The sequence below is a fragment of the Antedon mediterranea genome, chromosome 4 (assembly GCF_964355755.1).
Source record: "Antedon mediterranea chromosome 4, ecAntMedi1.1, whole genome shotgun sequence".
Classification (NCBI taxonomy): Eukaryota; Metazoa; Echinodermata; class Crinoidea; order Comatulida; family Antedonidae; genus Antedon; species Antedon mediterranea.
In genome coordinates, this window is record NC_092673.1 from 24,362,785 (window position 1) to 24,385,289 (window position 22,505).

At 31.6% G+C, this 22,505-nt stretch overlaps 1 protein-coding gene across 1 annotated transcript in view; it reads left to right on the top strand.

Moving 5' to 3' along the window:
- The window catches only part of LOC140046985 (potassium channel subfamily T member 2-like), a 103,272-nt gene extending 81,327 nt beyond the window's left edge, over nucleotides 1-21,945 (top strand). Inside the window, exons 14-30 of the mRNA XM_072091774.1 lie at nucleotides 4,704-4,812; nucleotides 5,118-5,226; nucleotides 5,734-5,883; nucleotides 6,205-6,461; nucleotides 7,055-7,159; nucleotides 9,519-9,816; nucleotides 10,854-10,959; nucleotides 11,583-11,755; nucleotides 12,007-12,078; nucleotides 12,759-12,893; nucleotides 13,290-13,401; nucleotides 15,303-15,404; nucleotides 16,075-16,158; nucleotides 17,627-17,755; nucleotides 18,251-18,368; nucleotides 18,731-18,818; nucleotides 19,239-21,945. Coding sequence (XP_071947875.1) covers nucleotides 4,704-4,812; nucleotides 5,118-5,226; nucleotides 5,734-5,883; nucleotides 6,205-6,461; nucleotides 7,055-7,159; nucleotides 9,519-9,816; nucleotides 10,854-10,959; nucleotides 11,583-11,755; nucleotides 12,007-12,078; nucleotides 12,759-12,893; nucleotides 13,290-13,401; nucleotides 15,303-15,404; nucleotides 16,075-16,158; nucleotides 17,627-17,755; nucleotides 18,251-18,368; nucleotides 18,731-18,818; nucleotides 19,239-19,377 — 2,286 coding nt within the window. The 3' untranslated portion in view covers nucleotides 19,378-21,945. The remainder of the gene's footprint in view (nucleotides 1-4,703; nucleotides 4,813-5,117; nucleotides 5,227-5,733; nucleotides 5,884-6,204; nucleotides 6,462-7,054; nucleotides 7,160-9,518; nucleotides 9,817-10,853; nucleotides 10,960-11,582; nucleotides 11,756-12,006; nucleotides 12,079-12,758; nucleotides 12,894-13,289; nucleotides 13,402-15,302; nucleotides 15,405-16,074; nucleotides 16,159-17,626; nucleotides 17,756-18,250; nucleotides 18,369-18,730; nucleotides 18,819-19,238) is intronic.
- Nucleotides 21,946-22,505: the final 560 nt, after the last annotated feature.

The window sequence follows — 22,505 nt, forward strand, 5'->3', positions numbered from 1 at the left end:
ATCTCGTAAATGTCACATGGAACATTACATTTATTATTTACCATGTTAATAGAATATTTCTGAACTACAAAATGAAAATGTTCTACAACAAATATTCAATGAAAATATTGAAAATGTTAACCTATAAGGCTTGGTTCCCACTAGCGACGTAATGTAAGAAAATGGCCTTCCAATAATTGTGTTTTACCCCACCCGCGAGCTATCGAACATGCAATGTTTGCAGCACTGTTGCATCTTTCCCACTTGTTCCCACTTGTGATTGTGCAATACAGCACTTTACGTCAATATTTTGTTGCATTCTAGTGGGACCAAGGTTTAGTAAAGTCAACAATGTTTTTCGAACCTCTATTAAGGGGACGCCTTTGGAATCCCACAATGTAGCCCCTGGGTAGGAGTGTCCCAAAGGAGGGATTCCACTGTAGTTGCCTAAGCTGGGTAAAACTTGCAGAGTCAAAAAAGCGATGTACAGAAAGTGATATTTCCTATTTCATATATTCTATTGTATAAATCCAGTGCAATTATGACTTTATACTTGCACAAGTATCAACAAATTGTTGTGATGTTGCACTTTGATCATGTTAACTTATTCTTACGAGATATTTGCATATTCAACTTGTGTTTTCATCTTGCATAACCAATAACTATCTGTCTGCTATATAGGCCCTGCTCAAAAATTGGAAGCGCAAAAAACGGTTTGGTGAAAAGTTCAAGTTGATTTTTAATCGATCAATGCGAGATCGGGCTGTAAGCTTTATCATTGCTAGTCGTTATATTTGTTGCTTGCTAGATTCAGAAGGTTTTGAAATATTTGTGCAAATTGTCCTCCAATAGCAACCCAATTTTTATTTTTGCATTTGTATAAAAAAATTATATCATATCAAATCAATATTACTAGTTTATAGCAATTTATATCTTCATTTTTAATTTAGGGACCATGTCAAAATTTGCTTTACTGCAGTAACTATATTTTTGTGTTTACTTTTAAACCGGTTTATCAATATCTTAAGTATCATACGCAGTGTAGGGTAGTAAATGCCTCAAACTTCTACATTAAAAAAACCTAAAATCATATATTATTGCTAGTTACTGCAGTAGCTGCAATAGAATAATTTTGACATGGTCACTTATTATTATTATTTACACGAATATTTCATTCTGGATAAAACAATTTCAATTTCAATTTCAAAAAGAAAAGAAAGAAATAACTCTTCTTCTTCCAAACTCAACAATTTCCTTTACCTTCTTAAATGTATTCACTGTATACTATAGCTTTGTCTTGGTAACAATGTGAATAATTATAGCTTTAACTTTATTAAAAATATACCACAACTTTTTGTTTTCATTTTTCTCCATTATTTTGGCTAGTCCATTTTGATTGGTTAAGAAATATTTTGAAGGGTCTAATATTGATGGACAGACAAACATTTAATTTCTTCTGAAATCATACATTCAGTTTGATGTTGTAAAATTGTCAGTTTTTTTGGTTTTCAACATGTTCCATCTATCCCCGCTAGCACCTGCATGCACCCAATATGAATATTTCTATGTTATATTTAGTTTTGCTTTCCGATATCCACAAAATATCAATACAATTGCCAGATGTTCTAATATCCTATTCATATGCATCTTGAGGGGCTTGATCAATATTGACTATTCATGGCTTTGTGTTATTTGACAAAAGCAATATATTAATTTACATAATTATCTATTTTAAGATCTTTTACTTAGAAAGACCTGGTTTCACTAAGTAGTGAAGACTCTACTTTGGTTTGAAAATCTGAGAGTAAGCCATTACCAAAAGAAATATTTTAGATGATAAGTAATATAGTAAATAACAACAAAAAGCAAACAAAAAAATGACTGTATGCCTACAATGTGGAAAGTTTAAGGCTCCCTGGGTATAACCTAGGGATTGGAAGAGGGGTGGCGTAGGATCCACAATTTTGAAATAGTGTGGGTGGGTAGGCCAGGTTAAAAAACTAAAATGAAGTGCACATAACTTTTTTTACATCTCCTCTTGGAGTATATATTATCATACTTCTATATTGTCCTGGTTTTTTAATAGTATAAACATTTTCAGTCTATCATGACGTGAATAATGTAAAAACTGATCAGTATGATGGTAATACATTTATTACCATCTAATGATATATATATAACTTTTATAACTTGATTTTTCTTGTTATCTATGATCCTAATTCAAATTAAATTCGCTACCATGACAACAAGAAGCAAAAGAATACTTTTGTTTATTTACTATAATGCATTTTTAGTACATATATTTATTATGAATAATATATGATAATTTTATTCTATGCCCGGTTAGCCGACTAATAAGTTAGAGAAGAAGAGAAAGCTCTATGTTTGCTTTAATAAACACATTTTTCTATTGCACGCATCAAAATGACCAGAACATTCAAAATGACCAGAACATTCAAAATGACCAGAACATTATACAGGGAAGGTTTTAAACTACAAACAGAAACAGCCCTGGAGCAAGTACAGTATCTTTCTAGTGAACAAATTTATTATGATTATTTTTAACTTTATTTTTTCATTTTCAGAAATGACTAATATTTACACTATAACATATTTTTATATAGTTCCCACAAGTGTTGAGATGGACAATCAATTGACCAATTAAAATTATTCTTGATTGTGAGGCATTTGATAACAGGCAAACTGCCTTAAAATATCTTGACGTTTTTCGAGAAACGCCTAGAGTACTTATTTTATACTGCATCGACTTGCATTACATTCCTTCGCAATTCCCATATATCAATCATTTTCAATTAGATGAGTCTTCCCAAATGTCCATCTCTTCTCTGCAGACGCCTTTTATAGTTTTTTAATTGTCTATTGGAAACGCATAGAATGGGACTTTTATAATTTGTCGAAAAGGCATTAAAGCTGGTCCAGTTATAAATTGAGTTTAACTGTTTCTTCTAATCCTATTCCTACTTTGGTCAAATTTATTATTCTGTTTCTGTGCAGTCTTTGGAGAGATAATTCTGAATTTTGTATTCTGTTTAATTTAAACACACTAGACAGACCTGCAATGTTTGACGTTTTGTAAAAATAATGCATATAGATAACTTTAAAAGCATTAAACCAGGTCATTTCTTAAATGTGCGTTTAAACATTAATTATGAATGCACTACCTAAGTAGCTTGCTTCGAATATTCTCTCATAAATGTTTCTAGGCCGATCTGAGTTAGGCTTAGTTTGTTAGGCCTAGCTGGTAAAAAAAGAACATCGTACGCTACTGTAGCTATAGTAGCCTGACGTTGTCTCATGAAATTAGGTAAAAAAAACATGGGCCTAGTGTCTTTAAGGAATTGTTTTGTGTTTCAAGTAGTGAATATTATAGTGATGTTTACTATTCAGTGGCATTGAAATAATTTGGATTCACTTATTACCTAGCTGGACAGGTATTTCCACAAAAGTGTTGCATTAATTGTCTGCATATCTCCGAATAAAGCATAATTTATATAAAATTATTTATTTTATAAATCAGTTAGAACCATTGTGAACGATTTATTTTGTCTTTTTAAAATTATTTGATTAATATCACTAATTGGTTGCGAGGACAATATAACACAATTTAGACTTATCTTACACTAATCATGTTCACATTTATAGAAATTACATTATAAACATCATAAAATAATTAATAAATAATATACTTAAATTTCAAAATATGAACTTTTAGCCTACAAGTAATCTTACTGTTCTTTTTTATTTTGAATTTGCATGTTTTAATTTATTTTAGTTTATTATTTTTTACATTATATTTTTTGTTATTTATTTTTATATGTTATTAAATATATTGTGAGTGTATTATTATTTTTGTGCACAATTTTCCTTAGTACATGTCTATTGTTATTTTTAAATGTTGTATAGTAATAATAAATTGCATTGTATAATTTTATTTTAATAATTTTTAATTTTTTTATTATTTTTGTATAGCACATAATTTTAAACACTACACTTTTGTTTTTTGAATGTTTTAACAATTTATTTTTAGTATTACATTTTGTTGTACCAATCATTTTAAAACACCTTTTTTATGTTTTGTTACAATTTTTTGATAATTTTTTTTTTGTATAATGTCCATTATTTGATAATAATAATCATTATAAATAAATTATTGGAACTATATAACTAGAATTATGATAAATAGCATGACCTAAAGATAGAAATCAGTAAAAAAAAAAATGGAGCTGCCATGATATTTCTTTAGATTCTAGATTACTAAAATAAAATAGTATGAGTGAGACTCTAATAAAGAGACAGAACTTTATTTTCAATTCTCAAAATGTGTATCTCTTTATTTGAAATGGCATTTGTACTATTTCAAATTTAGTTGATCTTCTGGTGTTACTAGAATAATTTACTAGACAAGTTCCTACATGACTGGATCACTGTGGGTGCTCTGGTAGAACAGTGCTAGTGAGACTAAATGAGATGGAGCCTACATGATATTCAAATTTGTCATTCAAATTTTTATCTTTCTCTGTTATTACCACCAGTATCGACAGAGATAATTATTATTTGAAAAATAATAGAAATTACTTTGAGTTATTACTGTCCCTTGTGGAATCCCTAAACATATTGGAACAAAAAAAATCTTGTTTATCCACATAAAAACATTTAATTTCAGAATGTTTTTAAGTTTTATTTTGATTGTTTATATTTTATAGGATCAACAAACCATCTTGAGAACTTGGGCAGTGAAGGATTTTGCACCAAACATTCCACTTTATGTCCAGATTATGAAGCCTGAAAATAAGTTTCATGTTCAATTTGCAGGTTGGTAGACCTTCTGAAAGTTAATATCATCATGACAGACAGAATAAGTCTATTTTTGTGCCTAGATACCTGGATAAACTGACAATAGCCCATGCTCTCCTGATAGGAAAGGAAAAAACTTAAACATCATTCTACAATAATTGACTAATCTACCAACAACGTACCATCGTTTCATAACGCTGTGAGCTTGATCAATATAAAATCATATTTACATAATTTATTAGTTTTTGGTTACTAGATCAACCATCACCACCAACATTATTTCAGCTTTTTCACATTTTTAAACTGTTATACTTGATTTACAGATCATGTTGTGTGTGAAGATGAATTCAAATATGCCTTGCTGGCAAATAATTGCCTCTGTCCAGCAACTTCCACTTTTGTAACCTTGCTTATACACACATCAAGAGGAGTGTAAGTTTTCATCTATATTGGTCAAAGTAATTACTACCAACCTCTCAGTTTAAGACAGAAGTTATAGAGTAATCCAATTTACTGAAACAGTTTGTTTGAATAGGTGTTAGACAAAAAAAAACCCATACAATCAATTGGCCGAGTAGTTAAAGGCACAAAATCAGCACAAGTTTAAGGATGTACTTGACTATTTCTGGTGGTAGAACAAGTCTTCTCGGATTAGTGTGTACATGTTGCTTGTGTGAACTTTAGTGCATACTTTTGAAGATTTTCCCTGGTGTATGCCTACTGGTTAATCTCAGCCTAAAAATTCTGGTGGTAGAAGAATAAGGGGTTAAAACTAGAGGTCCAGTGTACACATGCACCTTAAGAAAACTAGTCCATCTGAGCCCCTCTTTAATGAGCATAATCATTTTTTCTATTTTTCTCGTTCTTATTTGATTTCCAACTATTTTTATTATTATTTGTTTACTTTACTTTTTTAATTTATTCATTTTATAATTTCAGTGAAGGAGAAAGTGCAAGTTCCCACTGGCAGAAAGTTTACGGTAGATGTTCAGGCAACGAAATTTACCACATTCAACTGAAAACAAGTCGATTCTTTGGAGAATATGAGGGGAAAAGTTTTACATTTGCAACATTTAATGCACATAAAAAGTAAGAGAGTCATGGAGTTGACAAATTTTGCCTAAATATTATTCATAATATTGTATATGTAATTTCTATAATTCTAAAAAAAAATCTTAATAGTTTTAATATAAACATATGTAATATAGAGACTCTGTGTTGTGTTACCTTGAGATAATTTTTGTTGCTGTTAAAAGACATCAAATAATTATTGTTAATTGTGCAAGTTTGCCTACATTTCCCAGGATCTTATGTTTATCTGATCCATGCCAAAATAATTATGTGTAATAATCACAAAGAATATCTCTTTAACTTGGAGTTTTGATTACATGTTTTTTTTCAATCATAAAGATATGGCGTATCATTAATCGGAATTAAACGTCAAGATTGCGTAGCAGATCTTCAACTTAACCCCGGGCCAAAGCACATACTTAAAGACACAGATACGTGTTATTATATGAACATTACGAAAGAGGAGTATTCATCGTTCATTTTAGCGCACCCACGGGAAGAAAAGGAAAAAGTTGACAAAAAGGACAGTAAATCTTCTTCTCCAATTACTAGTGACCCAAACGTCTCCAAGTTGGAGAGTGCCATTTGTAGTGTAGGTAAGTAATTGCTATCGTAGTTTTTTGATTTAAAACAAAAATGTATTCTCTTTACTCAATGCAATCAAATACCCAATAGGATTTAGAATCAGATTTTTGTGTATTGATCACTACAAAATACATACCATGCATTTATTCTGTATGCATCAGTGACTTAATACAAGATGGTGACATTCAGAAAAACTGAAAGTGAAATTAAAATTCTTATATATAATATTACACTATTTGAAAAAGGTTAGGGGTTTGTCTCCTGGTGTGCTGATCTGAAAGGCGCTGCACTGCTGGGTCCTTAGAGAGCCATAATCTGAATTATTTTACTCATCTACCTTTACTGTTACCTTTTATTGTAATAAAACTAATAATAAATATATTATGTCATATTTTGTAGTGTTTTTAATAATTCTTTTTATATGCTGTATTAATGTTATTACTTCTGTATATTGGTGTAAGTATGGATAACCTATATTCATAATGAACAATAGCATGTTCTAACAAGCTTATTCATCCTCTAATACTTTATATTATATAATACTTTATATTATATAATACTTTATATTATATAATACATCCACATTTATTATATTATGATGAAGGTACATTAGCCCTAGAGATGCACCACTATGGGCCAAATAAGACAGGTGAATCTCCAGAAAAAGAGCGAACTGAACCATCGGGTCAGGAGACCCCCTCCGGCAACGGTATGTCAACAGACTATTGCACAGGGTTATCGGAGCAACACATCTGCAGCACTCATATCTGTAGTCTTGCCATATGTCATGTGTCTTGGTGTTTTTTGTTGTTGTTGGTTTGGTGTTCATCTGTTGTATGCTTTCTATCTGTTTTATGCTTTCGGTATCATTTTTTGGTCAAAGTAAAGTTTCTTTGAGTGCCGTTTTTTTATTTCAGATATAAATTTATTAATGTTATGTTTGTTTGAAGATCATAATCTTATTATTTATGAAATGTTTGTTTATTCAAAGTGAATTTTCTCAACAGTTTTGTTCAGCAAACATAGCCAAATTATCAAAGCTTTAATATCTATTTATTAACTAACAACTCTATCTCTCTATGTGTATTTTCGTTTTCCATGGGGAATAGAATTTCAAATTTAAATGGTAAATGCAACATTAAAACTTGTTCACTTAAATGCGCTGTTAAATATTAACAGAAAATAAACTCTACAGAAAGTTCCCAATCCCAAAACATATTTTTTATAGATGCTTTTTAAATTGACTGAATATTCAGTCATTTTCATTTAAAGGCATGTTTTTCCCAATAATTATTTTGATTTTAAATCAAATCAAAATGGTGAAATATTAGTTGCATTATAAACAATTCCTTTTCTTTGTTTGCAATGTTGATGAGAGTTTGGTATGGCGTAGTAGTAAGACGTATCAGATTAGCATGAGAGAGGCATTTGTTCGAGACCTCCCTGCGTCATAGGCCTAATTGCTTCTTTCCTTAGATAAAGATACTTTACTAAATTTGCCTCGCCCTTTAGACTCCATGTAAGGTTGGTTGTACAGTACTAATACACGTTATTTCAGGATCCCTGTACCACCCAAGTGTCATTTGTTGGTGTTATTGTAAAGAAGATGTATGAGCCTATATAGTTCTTAATTCTAATTCTAACTTTTACTTTTGGTATATATTATTCTCTTCTTCATTAACCTATTACTGTTTACTATAAGTTTTTCTTTTCTCTCTACTCTTTCCTAAAGGATATAGAGGTATGCAATATTTAAAATAAAAACAGCTTTATGGCTTTAAAAGCATGAAAATAAATGCTGGCTATTCATTTAGTATTATCATCATTATCATCATCTGTATCATATACTTCTTTTAATAGCTACATACCACTTTGATGATATTGTTGATAGTCATGTCCGCTATGAATATAATCATGATAGTGATAATGATAATGATCATAATGGGGACGGTAAGTTGTTCTTTCCTCCGCATCTGATTTCATTCTAAAAATATCTTTATATATACTGTACTATTAATATTTGTTGGTAGATTAGAAGTCTATTATCTCTTCACTTTTTTATCTATACACATTTAACAACTGATACTTCACTAAAAAAAATTCTTATTAAGTATACTAACTGGTTTTGTATCAAGGAGTTAAGCCTTGTCTACACTATCAAACTTTATGTGAACAAAAAATGTGATGTGTCCATATATGGGATATTAGGAATCTTACTACAATATTTTGCCATATCACGCTTGTTTTGTCATATGTTTGTCTATAGTTTGGGTTAGCGCGATTCTGCTTAAAATTCATAAAAGAAAAAGTTTTAGCAAATCTACAGTAGCATGCCTTAATTACACTTGGGCTAGAATCTAGTTCAGAACAAAAATTAAAACTGTCGCTGGTGGCACATCAAGGTAAAAAATCACAATAATAGTGACTTGCGTCAAGTCTATTATTTGCCCAACACCATTGTAAACAATCACATCAGAACTGGACAAACATCTCTAAGAAGATATCTAATTATTTTAATTGTACTTTTTGAATGCATAAATTCACTCTCAAAAAGAACGTATTATATTACTGCTTATGTCGATGTGGAACTGAAAGGAACGTGATTAAACTAAATTGTGTTGCCATGAGTACTCTGAACGAAACTTGCATTACTTTATTCATCAACACATTTTCTTAATTTTATTAATATATTATTGATGCATGATTGATTTTATTATTTAACTTCATTAACTTGCTCATGTTGGCACTGTGAATGGTTAAATGAAGAGCTGTTTTTAAAAAAATGGTTTTAATCATTATTAACTTGGCAATTTGCATTTGTGTATATAATTAATAAATAATTTGCTTTTCTAAATTTTTAATAAGCTTATTGTATGGTGATGCGCAATAATCATGAAGATTATGATTATGACAATATGCTGATTTATTGCTGATTATGATGTTATGATTATTTATGATGACAACATTGCTGATTGTTATCATTGATGGCATAAAATGAAAATATTGACAAAGGTTCTCGGAGTGCCTGTATTATTTTACTTAAATTAATTAATTTATTTATTTTATAGGAACTTTACCAATTGAAATGCATGAACAAAATAACCACCAAGTGTATGGGAGATCCAGTACTCTACAAGTTCCATCTGGTGATCGTAACCTTCTAATGCCACAGCCAGTTGGCGAAGAGAGTATCTCGGAGAACGGCCCTCCTCCTGGTGCTCGTCGGCAACGAAGACCATCCATAATGCCAGTATCTGAGGTTATAATGGCGGATAACCTCCCGTTGCGAGATCATAAACCATTGTACGCCCACAAAGAGGTTCAGGAAGAAGGAGAAGGCAGTATTATTTGGGAAGAAGAGGAGAAGTGAGTAATATTCATTACTACAAATTATGCATTTTTTCTTGATGTTTTTAAAAGTACTACACGCAAGATTTTCCATCCAATTCTGTCCTCCATTGTTAGTACTGAAGTGCCACTTATGGGTTGGGTTGGCCACTCTTTTGAAGTGCACTTTCTAGCCTATAGACTTCCAAGTATTATAAAGCTAATTATTTTGTTGCCATCACGCTATCAATCAAATTTCATCCGCTAGGCCTAAAACTAATCCTTTCTAAAATAGATAATATTGATCGTTAAAGTAAGTGCCCTTTTTACTACAGTTTTGCCAGCCTTTGTATATTCTTAATATTGCTAATCATTCATTAACATTATATTATTTATTGTAACATATCTATTGTGTTTGTGTAAATTCATAATATTTGCACAAAATGTCCTGGCAACTAAGCCAACAACATTATTTATTCCAGACTCATTTCATATAAAATTACATACAAATGACTCAAATTTCAAGTTGATCGAAATTAACTTATCAAATGACATTTTGTCTTTTGCCAATATGTGAAAACTTAATTTAAAGTCAAAGGATGCGAGTTGTTTTCATAGCATATTAAGTTCAAACAGTCACAGTTCTTTTCGTTGACTATAGAGGGTGCTACCATAGTTTATTCAAATGATTAGTTTGTAGCATACACGGATACTGTACATAATAATAATAGCATCTTTTACACACACCCTGGGTGTTTTTCACACATGCTCTGATCTTGCTCCAGTTCCAGAAAATAAAATCATCTCAATGTTTCGTTTTTACAATGCTCCACACGGTTATATGACTATGATACATGCGTAGCCGGCCACATGGTGCATTGTGAAAACAAAAAGTTGGTAATACTGTACACGCAATCTGACACAAACCTGAACTGGAGCCGGTCCGGTGCAGTTGTGAAAGACCCTTAACACATTAGTTGGAGGAACTATCATTGGATTGTGTTTTAATACTGTACATGTTATTGTTAAGCAAACATGTATTAAATTATTTTTATTTATTTATTCAATTATTTTAGATGGATAAAAGGTATCCCTCCTGTCATGCCATATATTGGCTATTCTCCAATGATGTGTCATCTTCTGGAAACATCAAAGCAACATTGTTGTCTGGAGCTTGACAAAGTAAGAAACTAATTGAAGACATTCTAAAATGAGTAGACCCAAGTGTTGTGCTTATGGTTCTTATAAAGCACAACGTAGACAGTTCTAAATAAGCATAATGTGTTGTGAACAAGGGTAACTTCATATAGACAGTAAATGTTGTCTCTATAAAAAGCACTACATAGGCTGTTCTTTAGAAGCATGTGAAGAATTGAGATGTGTTTTGTCTCTATAGACATGTTTTTAAGTAAGTTTTTGATTTCATGCAACAATTGATGACCTAACTAGGTCAGGTCAATCATAGAGATCACTATAATATCTATGGGTCAATCAATCTGTTGTCGTTTGTCATCTGGACCTAGAATCCATCAAAACTGTGTCAAAGTGAAGAGTGAGGAAACACATGACATAGTTTGGTCGCTGTTCGTTGAAAATTGAAAGCTTCCTATTTAACAACCTTCCAGGTCTTCTAACTTTAAAATTAGTAAATGATAAAATTTGCTGTATTCCTAGTAAAGGATAACATTTGCTGTATTCCATGCAAATGAGTTTAAAATACCAATATTAATAAGCTCATTTGTACTGTAATTTTGAAGAGACATGTTCAATCCTAGCACTTAATCACGATTTAATCTTACTTTTAGCCATGCGAACACAAGTCATGGACGCATGCAGGAGAATTCAACTGGCCTAACAACAACATAATAATCGCAGCAGAATATGCAGCGCAAGGCATGGTCAACTTTATTGTTCCGTTGAGGGCACACTTTAGGCCGAAGCATACATTAAAACCTATAATTATTATGGTCGAGAAAAGGTAGGCTTACTGTTTCATAAGTCTGTATTGCTCAACCTGGGGACTCGCACAGCAAACTTACTTAATTAACATAAATTAATACAGACATATAGTAAAATTGATGTAAATTTGTGAAAACTTGTATAATGATTTTCTTAAAAACAGGTAGTATATATCTACCTATCAACATTTTATTATGCAAAACCTGCTATAGTAAAAAGAAATTTAATAACGCATAATAACGTATGAATTAGCATTCAATTTTTTTTCAGCGTGGATCATAATTTTCTAGAGTGCATTTCATCATTTCCTATGGTATACTTCATGATTGGATTATTAGAAAGGTTCGTGATTCAATTTACCGATTAGTTTTTAATTTATTGCATAACGACATCAACACAGTTAATTGACATTTTGCTTTAGATTAGTATTATGCAGTAAAATCAATTAATTATTCTGTTTATAGATATTAATTATAGATATTAATTATCTAGTAAATTCAGAAGTACCAATTTGAATTTGCAATATAATTTTCCATAAAAACAGAAATAACTGTTTGGTTGATTTACAGTAGAATCTGTCTGATTTAGGGGAAACCCCTATTAGGGGTCTTAAAATGTCCTCTTAATAGTAAAACCTCTAGAGGATTTACTATTTATATGCTGTCTCTTTCTATTCTATCTTTTATTATCTGACAAAAAAGGTTGATAATTGACGAAATACACTCCATGCTCCTCTGTATGGACTAAACCATTTTTTTACTTTAAGGTTGTTTTAGATCATCTATTCACTTTCTTTTCTAACTATACCTCAATAGCTATTCTTTGTACAGTTATTCTCAATAATTCACTCCTCAAAAAACACTAAAAATGTATTTATAAATATTATTTATTTCCAGTATTTCATAAAACAATATAAATTACATTATTCGTTTACATTACAAATTAATACAAAAAATTAAAGTAACCTTTAAAAGTTACAAAAATATTAATACAGATTTCATTATGTATGGTTTGCTATTTAGTTTGGATGACTTATTGAGGGCAGGAATCCTTCAGTCAGACACGATAGTAGTGGTAGACAGAGAAAGTTCCAAGTTAGCAGAGGAGGACTACATGGCAGATGCTAACCAAGTAGTCGCTGTTCAGACAATGTTCAGGTAATGTTTAAAGCTCAAGTAAACGCATGAATTTGAAATATAATATACATAAAACATATATGTATAACAGAAATCACAACAAAAAACATTAATTTCCAATTAAAATGACTGAATAAAAATTTGACAAAATTTGGCTATAAAAACTCGACAGACTTTTTTTTTTTAGTGTAATACCATATCCAGTGACTCCCTAGATATCTCTATTTGCCTGGTAACATTTGTTTAAAAATAAGTTTATTTCTACACAAAAGAGTACATAAAGGGTTTTGAGTCCCTGATTGTGTCATCATTATAATATGGACCTATTAGATATATAGGTCTAAAGATAATATTATTAAACTTGTTGTTAATGTCTTTTATGATTAGCTTACACTGAGCACAATGTTTTTCTTTCAGACTTTTTCCAAGTACAACAATCATTACAGAATTAACGCATGCAGCTAATATGAGATTTATGCAATTCAGAGCAAAAGATTTCTATGCATTACACATGGCCGAGAAACAGAAAGTAAGGTTGCACAAAAAAACACTGTCTTTAATAAAAAGTTTAACGCCCGTATTCTTAAACCGGACTTTAGTCGTAGTTCGAGCTATTACTTCAAATTCGATTCAAAAACGAAGTAGTCGAAGTTTGCAGTTCGACTTAATGAAGTCGAGCTTTTAGTCGAGTTGCACACGTCTGGGTAACAAAGGCTATACATTGGCCAATGACAAGAGAGTATTTGAGGAGCAGACGAAATTTTGCGCATTGATATCACTTTCCATTTCTTACAACACTTTTTACGCATCAGGACTATATACATGAAAAATAATTTTAATCGTTAATTATTAGAACAATATCAGTAATAATTTAACAGTGAAGTATATTTGATTAACAACAAATAAAATCTTAAAAATATATTTAGGAACCATGGCGGTACGGTAACTTTTATATTTTCTAGGCCCCAACAAAGTATGATCGCCATGAACCACGCACTTCATAGCGTGACAAGAAAGCGCTAGGCCCCCTAAACATTCCACCGCGTGGTGAATTGCCGCATCTCCCATTGTCGCTATGGCGTGACGTAGCTCAAGTCGGACTTGCGCGAAGAAAATAATGTAATTTGTATACAGTTGTAAATAAAGATGATTTTTATTATTATAATTTATACCAATGTATATTTAATTAAGCTAATATAAATATAGATATTTCATTCTTCAATATCTGGCCAATATAACAACTCAATGACTGTTACGTTTTTTATAAACATCGTTTAAAAACCATTTAGTCGACCATTTAGTCGACCATTTAGTCTACCCTTTCCAGGACTAAAAAAATCGATCAAAATCCGTCTCGATTTAGTCAAGGTTGGCCTGATTTAGTCGGTGATTTAGTTGAAGTTCGGTTTATGAATTAAAATGACGTCATTTTTTTAGTTTTAGCTCGAAATACGACTAAAGTCCGGTTTAAGAATACGGGCGTTAGTCTTGTGCCTGTGAGTTGTGTTTTTTTAAGGGTTGCTTAAAAGCATTGCTTATTTTGTGTTCCCTTTTCCATAACTTTTCGATGACATTTTTGTACATATACTTTTTTAATGATTATCTGCTATCTGTGCCAAGAGCCACTCATCTACATAGGTTTCTCAAACAAGACAATAAACTGTAGATCCAGTACACAATTCACTATAGTGTGAACTTTGACACGTGCTACTGCAGTAATCTTTCATGATGAATTTTAGTTACTCCACTATACTATTTCATGCAGTCCCCATGGTATAAAGATGAATGATTGTGTATGGTTACTGGACATAACTTGATCCACACTCAGAGGTGTGCATTCCATCATTGACATCAGAAGTTGACACATCAATCATTCAAGGAATTATTATTATTTCAAAATATATTGTACAGTACTTTGGCCCTTATGTTTATATATAATATATTAATTTTTCCATTGCGAAGAATTATGTTTTTATAATTTAAATAAATTTTCAGTAACCTTGGTTAACTAATGGCCAACTCAGACAGCATCATATGACGAGGCCCGACAAACATATTCTTGACTCGTCGGTGCTGTCTGAGTTGAATCTTGACGAGGCGAGGCGTCTTGAGATAGTGGCGGCCATAGTTTTTAGGTTGTCGAGTTATTAAACATGTTTTATTTTCTCCCGACAAGTTGGTCCTTGTCATACGACGCTGTCCGAGTTGGCCTTTAAATTTCATGAAATGTCAAGTTACATTCCAAATTTTAGTAGCTGAATTTTTTAGATTTACAAGCATGTAAATAAAGTTTCATTAAGCTAAAAGTTACATATTTTGTGAAGCTCCTTTAATCAAGCACTACACAACTTTGTTAACATCTAAAGATTTCTCCACACTTTAACTGACGTAGATTTATTATACTAAACATCATTTGTTTGTTTCTTTTAGATTGAGAAAGAGAAAGGTTCAAATATTGCATACATGTTTCGGTTACCGTTTGCTGCTGGTAATGTCTTCAGTGCAAGTATGTTGGATACGATGTTATATCAGGTAACTATACAACTATTTTGATACTGTGAATTTGTTAAGCTCTCATGTCTACACTATCAAACTTTATGTGATGTGCCCATATATGGACATGATGATGTCATATCACTACCATATTTGGGCACATAACATTTTTTTGTCTAACTAGTTTAATAGTGGTCAAACTAGTTCGATAGTGTGGACAGAGCTTTATACTTTTAGGTCAGAGCAAATGCTTGTAACATATCACGATACTTTTGAGCGTATGGTCAAAGACTAATATTACAAATCCGAACGCAGCACATATCGAAACAGGTTTACGTTTCCACCTACTTCTGCGATTACAGATATTTTAGAATTTGTGTAGATCTGTTGTGCAACTTAGTGGATTGCATGCTTGCCATCATAATTGCACAGTTACTTACACTATAAATGTAAAGACATGTTATACAAAAGGTGGTGTCTTTAGATGTGTACATTTGTTTTACTTTAGCTGAAATTATTCAGGTCTTCTGGTATAAATTTGTATGATAAGTTATTGTGAATGACTTAATTGATCCAGTCTTGCCTATAACTTCTGTCAGCAACTGGGCAGTAGTGTTTACTGTGGCTTGTTGATTGACATTCTCTCTTACCAATCAATTATATTTTATTAAATGTATTTATCTGTACTGTTTCTATCTACTTCTTTCAGTCATTTGTTAAAGACTACACAATAAGTATTGTGCGTCTGCTGCTAGGTCTGGACCAGGGTAATAATTCAGGATATTTGGCAGAGGTATGTAATTTAACTCATCTTCGAATACATAATGCTTTTCCTTTGATTTGGGTGTTGAGGTTCTTAATTAAAGTGTTGTGAAGGTGTGGGGTGTTTAAGTCAGGTGGTCTTAATTTAGATGTTAGCAGATATGTCATTGAACTCATCTTTGGTGGGGTGTTCTGAAGTGAGAGGTTCTTAGAGTGTTGTAAAGGGGATGTTGTCCTAGTGGGGTGTTCAAGTCAGGTGGCTTTAAGTTAGATGTTAGCAGATATGTCATTGAACTCATCTTTGGTGGGGTGTTCTGAAGTGAGAGGTTCTTAGAGTGTTGTAAAGGGGATGTTGTCCTAGTGGGGTGTTCAAGTCAGGTGGTATTAAGTTAGATGTTAGCAGATATGTCATTGAACTCATCTTTGGTGGGGTGTTCTGAAGTGAGAGGTTCTTAGAGTGTTGTAAAGGGGATGTTGTCCTAGTGGGGTGTTCAAGTCAGGTGGCTTTAAGTTAGATGTTAGCAGATATGTCATTGAACTCATCTTTGGTGGGGTGTTCTGAAGTGAGAGGTTCTTAGAGTGTTGTAAAGGGGATGTTGTCCTAGTGGGGTGTTCAAGTCAGGTGGTATTAAGTTAGATGTTAGTAGATATGTCATTGAACTCATCTTTGGTGGGGTGTTCTGAAGTGAGAGGTTCTTAGAGTGTTGTAAAGGGGATGTTGTCCTAGTGGGGTGTTTAAGTCAGGTGGTATTAAGTTAGATGTTAGCAGATATGTCATTGAACTCATCTTTGGTGGGGTGTTCTGAAGTGAGAGGTTCTTAGAGTGTTGTAAAGGGGATGTTGTCCTAGTGGGGTGTTTAAGTCAGGTGGTATTAAGTTAGATGTTAGCAGATATGTCATTGAACTCATCTTTGGTGGGGTGTTCTGAAGTGAGAGGTTCTTAGAGTGTTGTAAAGGGGATGTTGTCCTAGTGGGGTGTTCAAGTCAGGTGGCTTTAAGTTAGGTGTTGGCAGATACACTGAACGATCTGATAAAACCATGCAGTGTACAACTTACATTGATACAATCTATTTTATTGTATGTGTTTGGGCAATAGTAAATTATTCACTGTCTATCAGATAGGCGGTAATCCTTCTGAACAGGGACTATTTTGTGAACCATTGCTATACAATATATTATATATAAATCCAAAGGCAAATTACTGAAAAAAAATGACAATCCTGTGGGTATCAGTGGCTGGGTCGAAAAAAAAAAGCAAACAGCTAAATCAAAACGCTATAGTAAAACAGCCAGAAAAGTTAGCAGAGCTTACGGGCAACACTAGTCCTTCATCAGTGCAAGTGAAGGTACTTGGACGAAGTCAATAGTTAAAAACAGGCAAGCGTTGCCTGAGTGGACAGAAATAAATGAAATACAACAAAGGAGATACAGGCTGGTGAATGAAGAATATATTATATATATAAACGTTTCTTTTCTTTTACTAAATTGTATTTCTGTAGCTACCAATTACCGCTGAAGATATGTGGATAAGGACATATGGACGACTGTACCAGAAATTGTGTTCCACATCTCATGAGATCCCGATTGGAATTTACCGAACCGTCGGCCAAAATGATAACAAATCAGAAGTGAGGAATTAGTTTTTTTTCATAGTACATTCTCTGTTTTTTTATCTTTTTAATGATGTTTCTTATATAAACAAATATTTTATCTGTATTTTATTATCTTCATCTAATTTTCCAAAGTTGAACACCATGTCCAAATTTCTGACTTTATGACAATTGTCTAGTTTATATACATATTAGAATAAAGATGGGACCTTACAACTGTAAGATTTTAGTGAGGAGTTTGGGAGACAGTAAATCAGAAGGATATTATTTATCAAATTTAGACGACTCCTCTTTAATCCACCTCTTCAGTCACCTTCACACGAATAGCCGAAATCGATGTTATCATTGCTTCATGGTCTTCATAAGTTATTCTTTTGACCATCATCTTATTCCTCCAAACTCTTATATAACTGGAGAGTTCCTCCGTGATTGAGATCATCAGACAGTGTTCAAGAAAAATGCAGCATAAAAAATGTTACTATTAAATATTTATATAAATTTATTTTAAATTAGTGTTCATTACCAATGGAAGATGATGATAGTTTGCAAGGTTTTACAGCAGAAAGGAAGGAATTAGCAAATATGGTGAGGATAAAAATGAAAAAGTTTGACTTGCCGGAAGAAGAATATGGTAAGGTTTTCACATCAGATTGTGTTTTTGATATTGGATTTACGAGGTTCACAATTGTCATTTGTTTGAACTATTTTTTATTTCTGTGATTTGTAAAATCAATACTTGATTTGGGATTTTAAGTTTTCTTCTAATTTTATTTAAATATAATTTATTTTTTTTCAAATATTATTTTTTAAAAATTACGGATATTTGATTAAAAGGATTATTTTTTCAAACGCCTCTGATGAAAGTTTAAAGATCGTATTCAGAAAGCGGTTTGCCTGAGAATAAAATAGTGTTAATAGAAGCCATAAGTGCTAGAAAAATGCTAATCGTAAGTTATTTTATGTCGATCATATTTCTGTTTTGATCTTTAATAGATTCTGAAGCTAGCGACAAACGCAACAAGATTTCGTACGTGATGATCAATCCAAGTTTTGATATGAAGTTGGAGGTTGATGACATTATGTAAGTAAAAAAGTTTTTGTGACGACCTATGACCTGAGTACTGTTACTGTTCTTTTAGCCGTCTTCTTCTCAAGACATATGGCAGTCATTGACGGATACTTAGTATCAGCTGACCTCACTGCTGATGTACTCGAGATCTATGTTTATATCATGCTAATACACTTTTATTTTAATTATTGATTTATATTGAGAATAATAGGGGTTTACAAATGGAGGGGTGAACATTCTTTCAGAAAGGATAGAGGGTTACCCCGGTGTTCTAGTCCATTTTAACCTTAACAGTACAAGAGTGGTCATTATGTTGTCTAAATGTAGTACATCTTTCATAATGAGTTTAGGTATACTAGATTTAATAATATAATAGTATAATGGATTAAATAAGACAAATTGATGATCATTTTTCACTTTCTGTTTCTCAAGATATCTGATCAAACCAGCTGGTGGTCCGAAAACTCCATCCCCAATGCCACCCCGACGCAAGTTCAGCAGCCGAAGAAAAACAACTCACCAAAGATTCAGAGCAGAGCCTCAGGGAAGCAACGTGGACACAAAGTTATAGTCATGGTTTTCGAACATTGTTTTGTAGTTTTCATAAAGATGGACAAATTTGAACATTGGTGTATGACTGGAAAAGTAAAGTAACATTCATTCATCATTTATTTTTGCAAGAACTTTCAACATTTTGCCAGCTTAAGCTTTTATATATTCAATTATAAAACTTGGAAATAAGTTATTGCAATTTGTTTGTGCAATACAGGACATATAAATGGACAACTCGGCACCTTCTGAGCTGTGAACAGCTGGTTTTTATTGCTAAATGCATTGATTTGACTATTTTTCACACACTAATATACAAACTTTGTGCAAAACCACATCAAGTTACCAGATGATTGGTAAATGGTAAAGTAATAATATTGATGTGCTTTGAAGGAATATTCCATTGTAATATAGAAGGTGCAATGATTTGTTAAATACAGTATGTTGATATGATTATATATAGGGTTTAATGGTTTTAACAACTCTTTTTTTAAACAGTACAAGAAAAAAAATGTATGTTAGGTTTCCCACTGTTGATCAGATTAGCTAGATCAGTGTGAGAATTTAGGCACGATTTTATGAACACAATAGCTGCCTTAGCATGCATCTTGTGATATTTTACTCACAGCATTGCCTAACCGCTTACGTCATGTGAACGGCTTTTCCATGTGTACAGTATGTGAAAGACAACTTGGTAATGATCATAAGTTGGCTTATGGTTGCCAGTGGCCTGAAAGAAATTTAAAAATGTCTACTTTTTCAATGAATTGCTGTATATTTTTAGGCCTATTGCTTTCATCAAACAAGGAATATTCTACCTTTCTCAGCCCTTGGGCTAGACAACCCAGGCCAATTCTACTCATATAATACGTGTCCAGTATCATTCACATATTCTGTAATACAGTGTTGCATATGTATCGCATGTGATGCCTGTATTTTTTTAACTTTAGGTTAATGTATGACACCATATGTGACACTGTATGATACTGTAATAATTATTGAATACAGTACCGAGAGAATCGGCTAAGCTGTGATCTGATTGATAGTGGGAACCAAACATTAATATAGTGTAATATAAAGATAAACTCAAATTTAAATATTAAAAGCAAAATTTATTTTTAAGTGCTTATTTTTCATTTTTTTCTAATATATTTGCATACATTATTTAAATGCTAATTACTTTTTATATTAGCAAAAAAAGGTATGCAAGCTTTTGTACAAGTTTAATATATTGATAATTATTTATAAATTTGAACTCAGTTGAGCTGAAGTGGTATTTTTGAATGTAGTGAAAAGCCTTCTAGGATAAATGGACAATTTCAGATAAGGGTTTTAAACCGATTAAATGTATATATTTTAAGAAACTTTGGTAAATTGTTTGTATATAATAGTTATTTAAATGTTTGTGTAAATTTATGTTACCAGTGGCAATGCTATGTATATATCGTAGACAATATTGTATTGTATATAAAAACAGTTACTTAAATCCTCTTGTGTGTAATTTTTATGCAAAAATTTATATTCGCTTTACAAATATATGTATTTATTTCTATTATTTTGCACTGTATATAATGTGTGTTCTCACATAAAATAATTTGTTTTATATACAGTACATCCGGTTCACATAAAGACATAATATGAGATTTTTTGGTTTCCTAAAATGATTGCAATCTAATGTACCCCTTTTATCCTGGCAAAGTTTAATAAATTTGAATTAACAATTAAAACAATTTTATTATCCAATTGGCTTATACAACAAGAAAATTATATGATATCGCCTCTACTTATTAGCCTTGATATTTTTTCATACATTTTATATTTTGTAAAAACTATTGCATTACAACTATTGACGAAGGGCCAATAGATAAAAAGATGGTCCGAGTATTGTAAAACCTCCTTTAAAATATTTGGTCATGAAATTTCTATTACTTGACGTTGCAGACAAAAATCATGAATAATTTGTGAGGTTAATATGTCACAAATTAGAACATTATTAGGGGCGGGGGGGGGGTGGTTGCTATACAAGCATAGACTAGATCAAATGGATTCTATCAATGGACTCTATCAATGAATTTTCGCAAGCCAGGTTGTGTAGTTGTGGGCCTGAACCACATCAAAATCTGCGATTATTTTTAGAGGGTACACGGTATAGGTTAATTTATATTTCGGAAATAGGTCCTCTATCTTTAAAATTATTCCCATGCATTATTCATGATTTCTGCCTCGGACGTCAAGTAATAAAATTGTCAGTGCCTGGTCAATTCATTGTGATAGCAGCTGGATTTGCTGTCGCTAGATGTACATATTGCATTTCTATTTTAAAACTACTTCTTCTGATATACAGTAAGGTGCTAGAATGTATAGATTACAACTCAGTTGTACAGGTGCTTATAGGATTTAGCTCTGTCTAATTTTTACTTTTTATTCAGATTATTCTGCAGCAGTATATAAAATGAGATTTCAGTTCAATGTACTGACATATTTAATCAATGAAGCTGTTTCAGTTACCATCATTTTTTTAATGAATTCTGTGATGAATATTCATTTTTTTAATAACATTTTGTATAATGAATATTCATTTTAAAATATATTCTGTGATGAATATTCATTTTTAATATTTTGTATAATGAATATTCATTTTAAAATATATTCTGTGATGAATATTCATTTTAATTACATTTTGTATAATGATTAAAAAATATATTCTGTGATGAATATTCATTTTACAATTTTTACTCATTTTTAATACATTATTTATAATTGATTTGTATATTACATTCTGTATTCATGAATATTCATTTCTATATTACATTCTGTAATCATGAATATTCATACAGATATTACAGTTGTGTATTCATGAATATTCATTTTAGATATATTCAGTAATGAATATTCATATCTAGATTACATTCTATATAATGAATACTCATTTTTTTAATGTTGTGATGGTTATTCATTCAAACAAATAATTACATATATATGTATGTGTAATGCTATAGTTGCAAGTATTTCATGACGGTTACAAACTACCCAGAATGATTTTGTAATGTAATGTTAAATTATACGCAGTGATGCAGTCATTTATGCTGATGCCTGCATTTATATTTCATACATTATGTATGTAGATATTGGTATTACTGAATTTGGCAT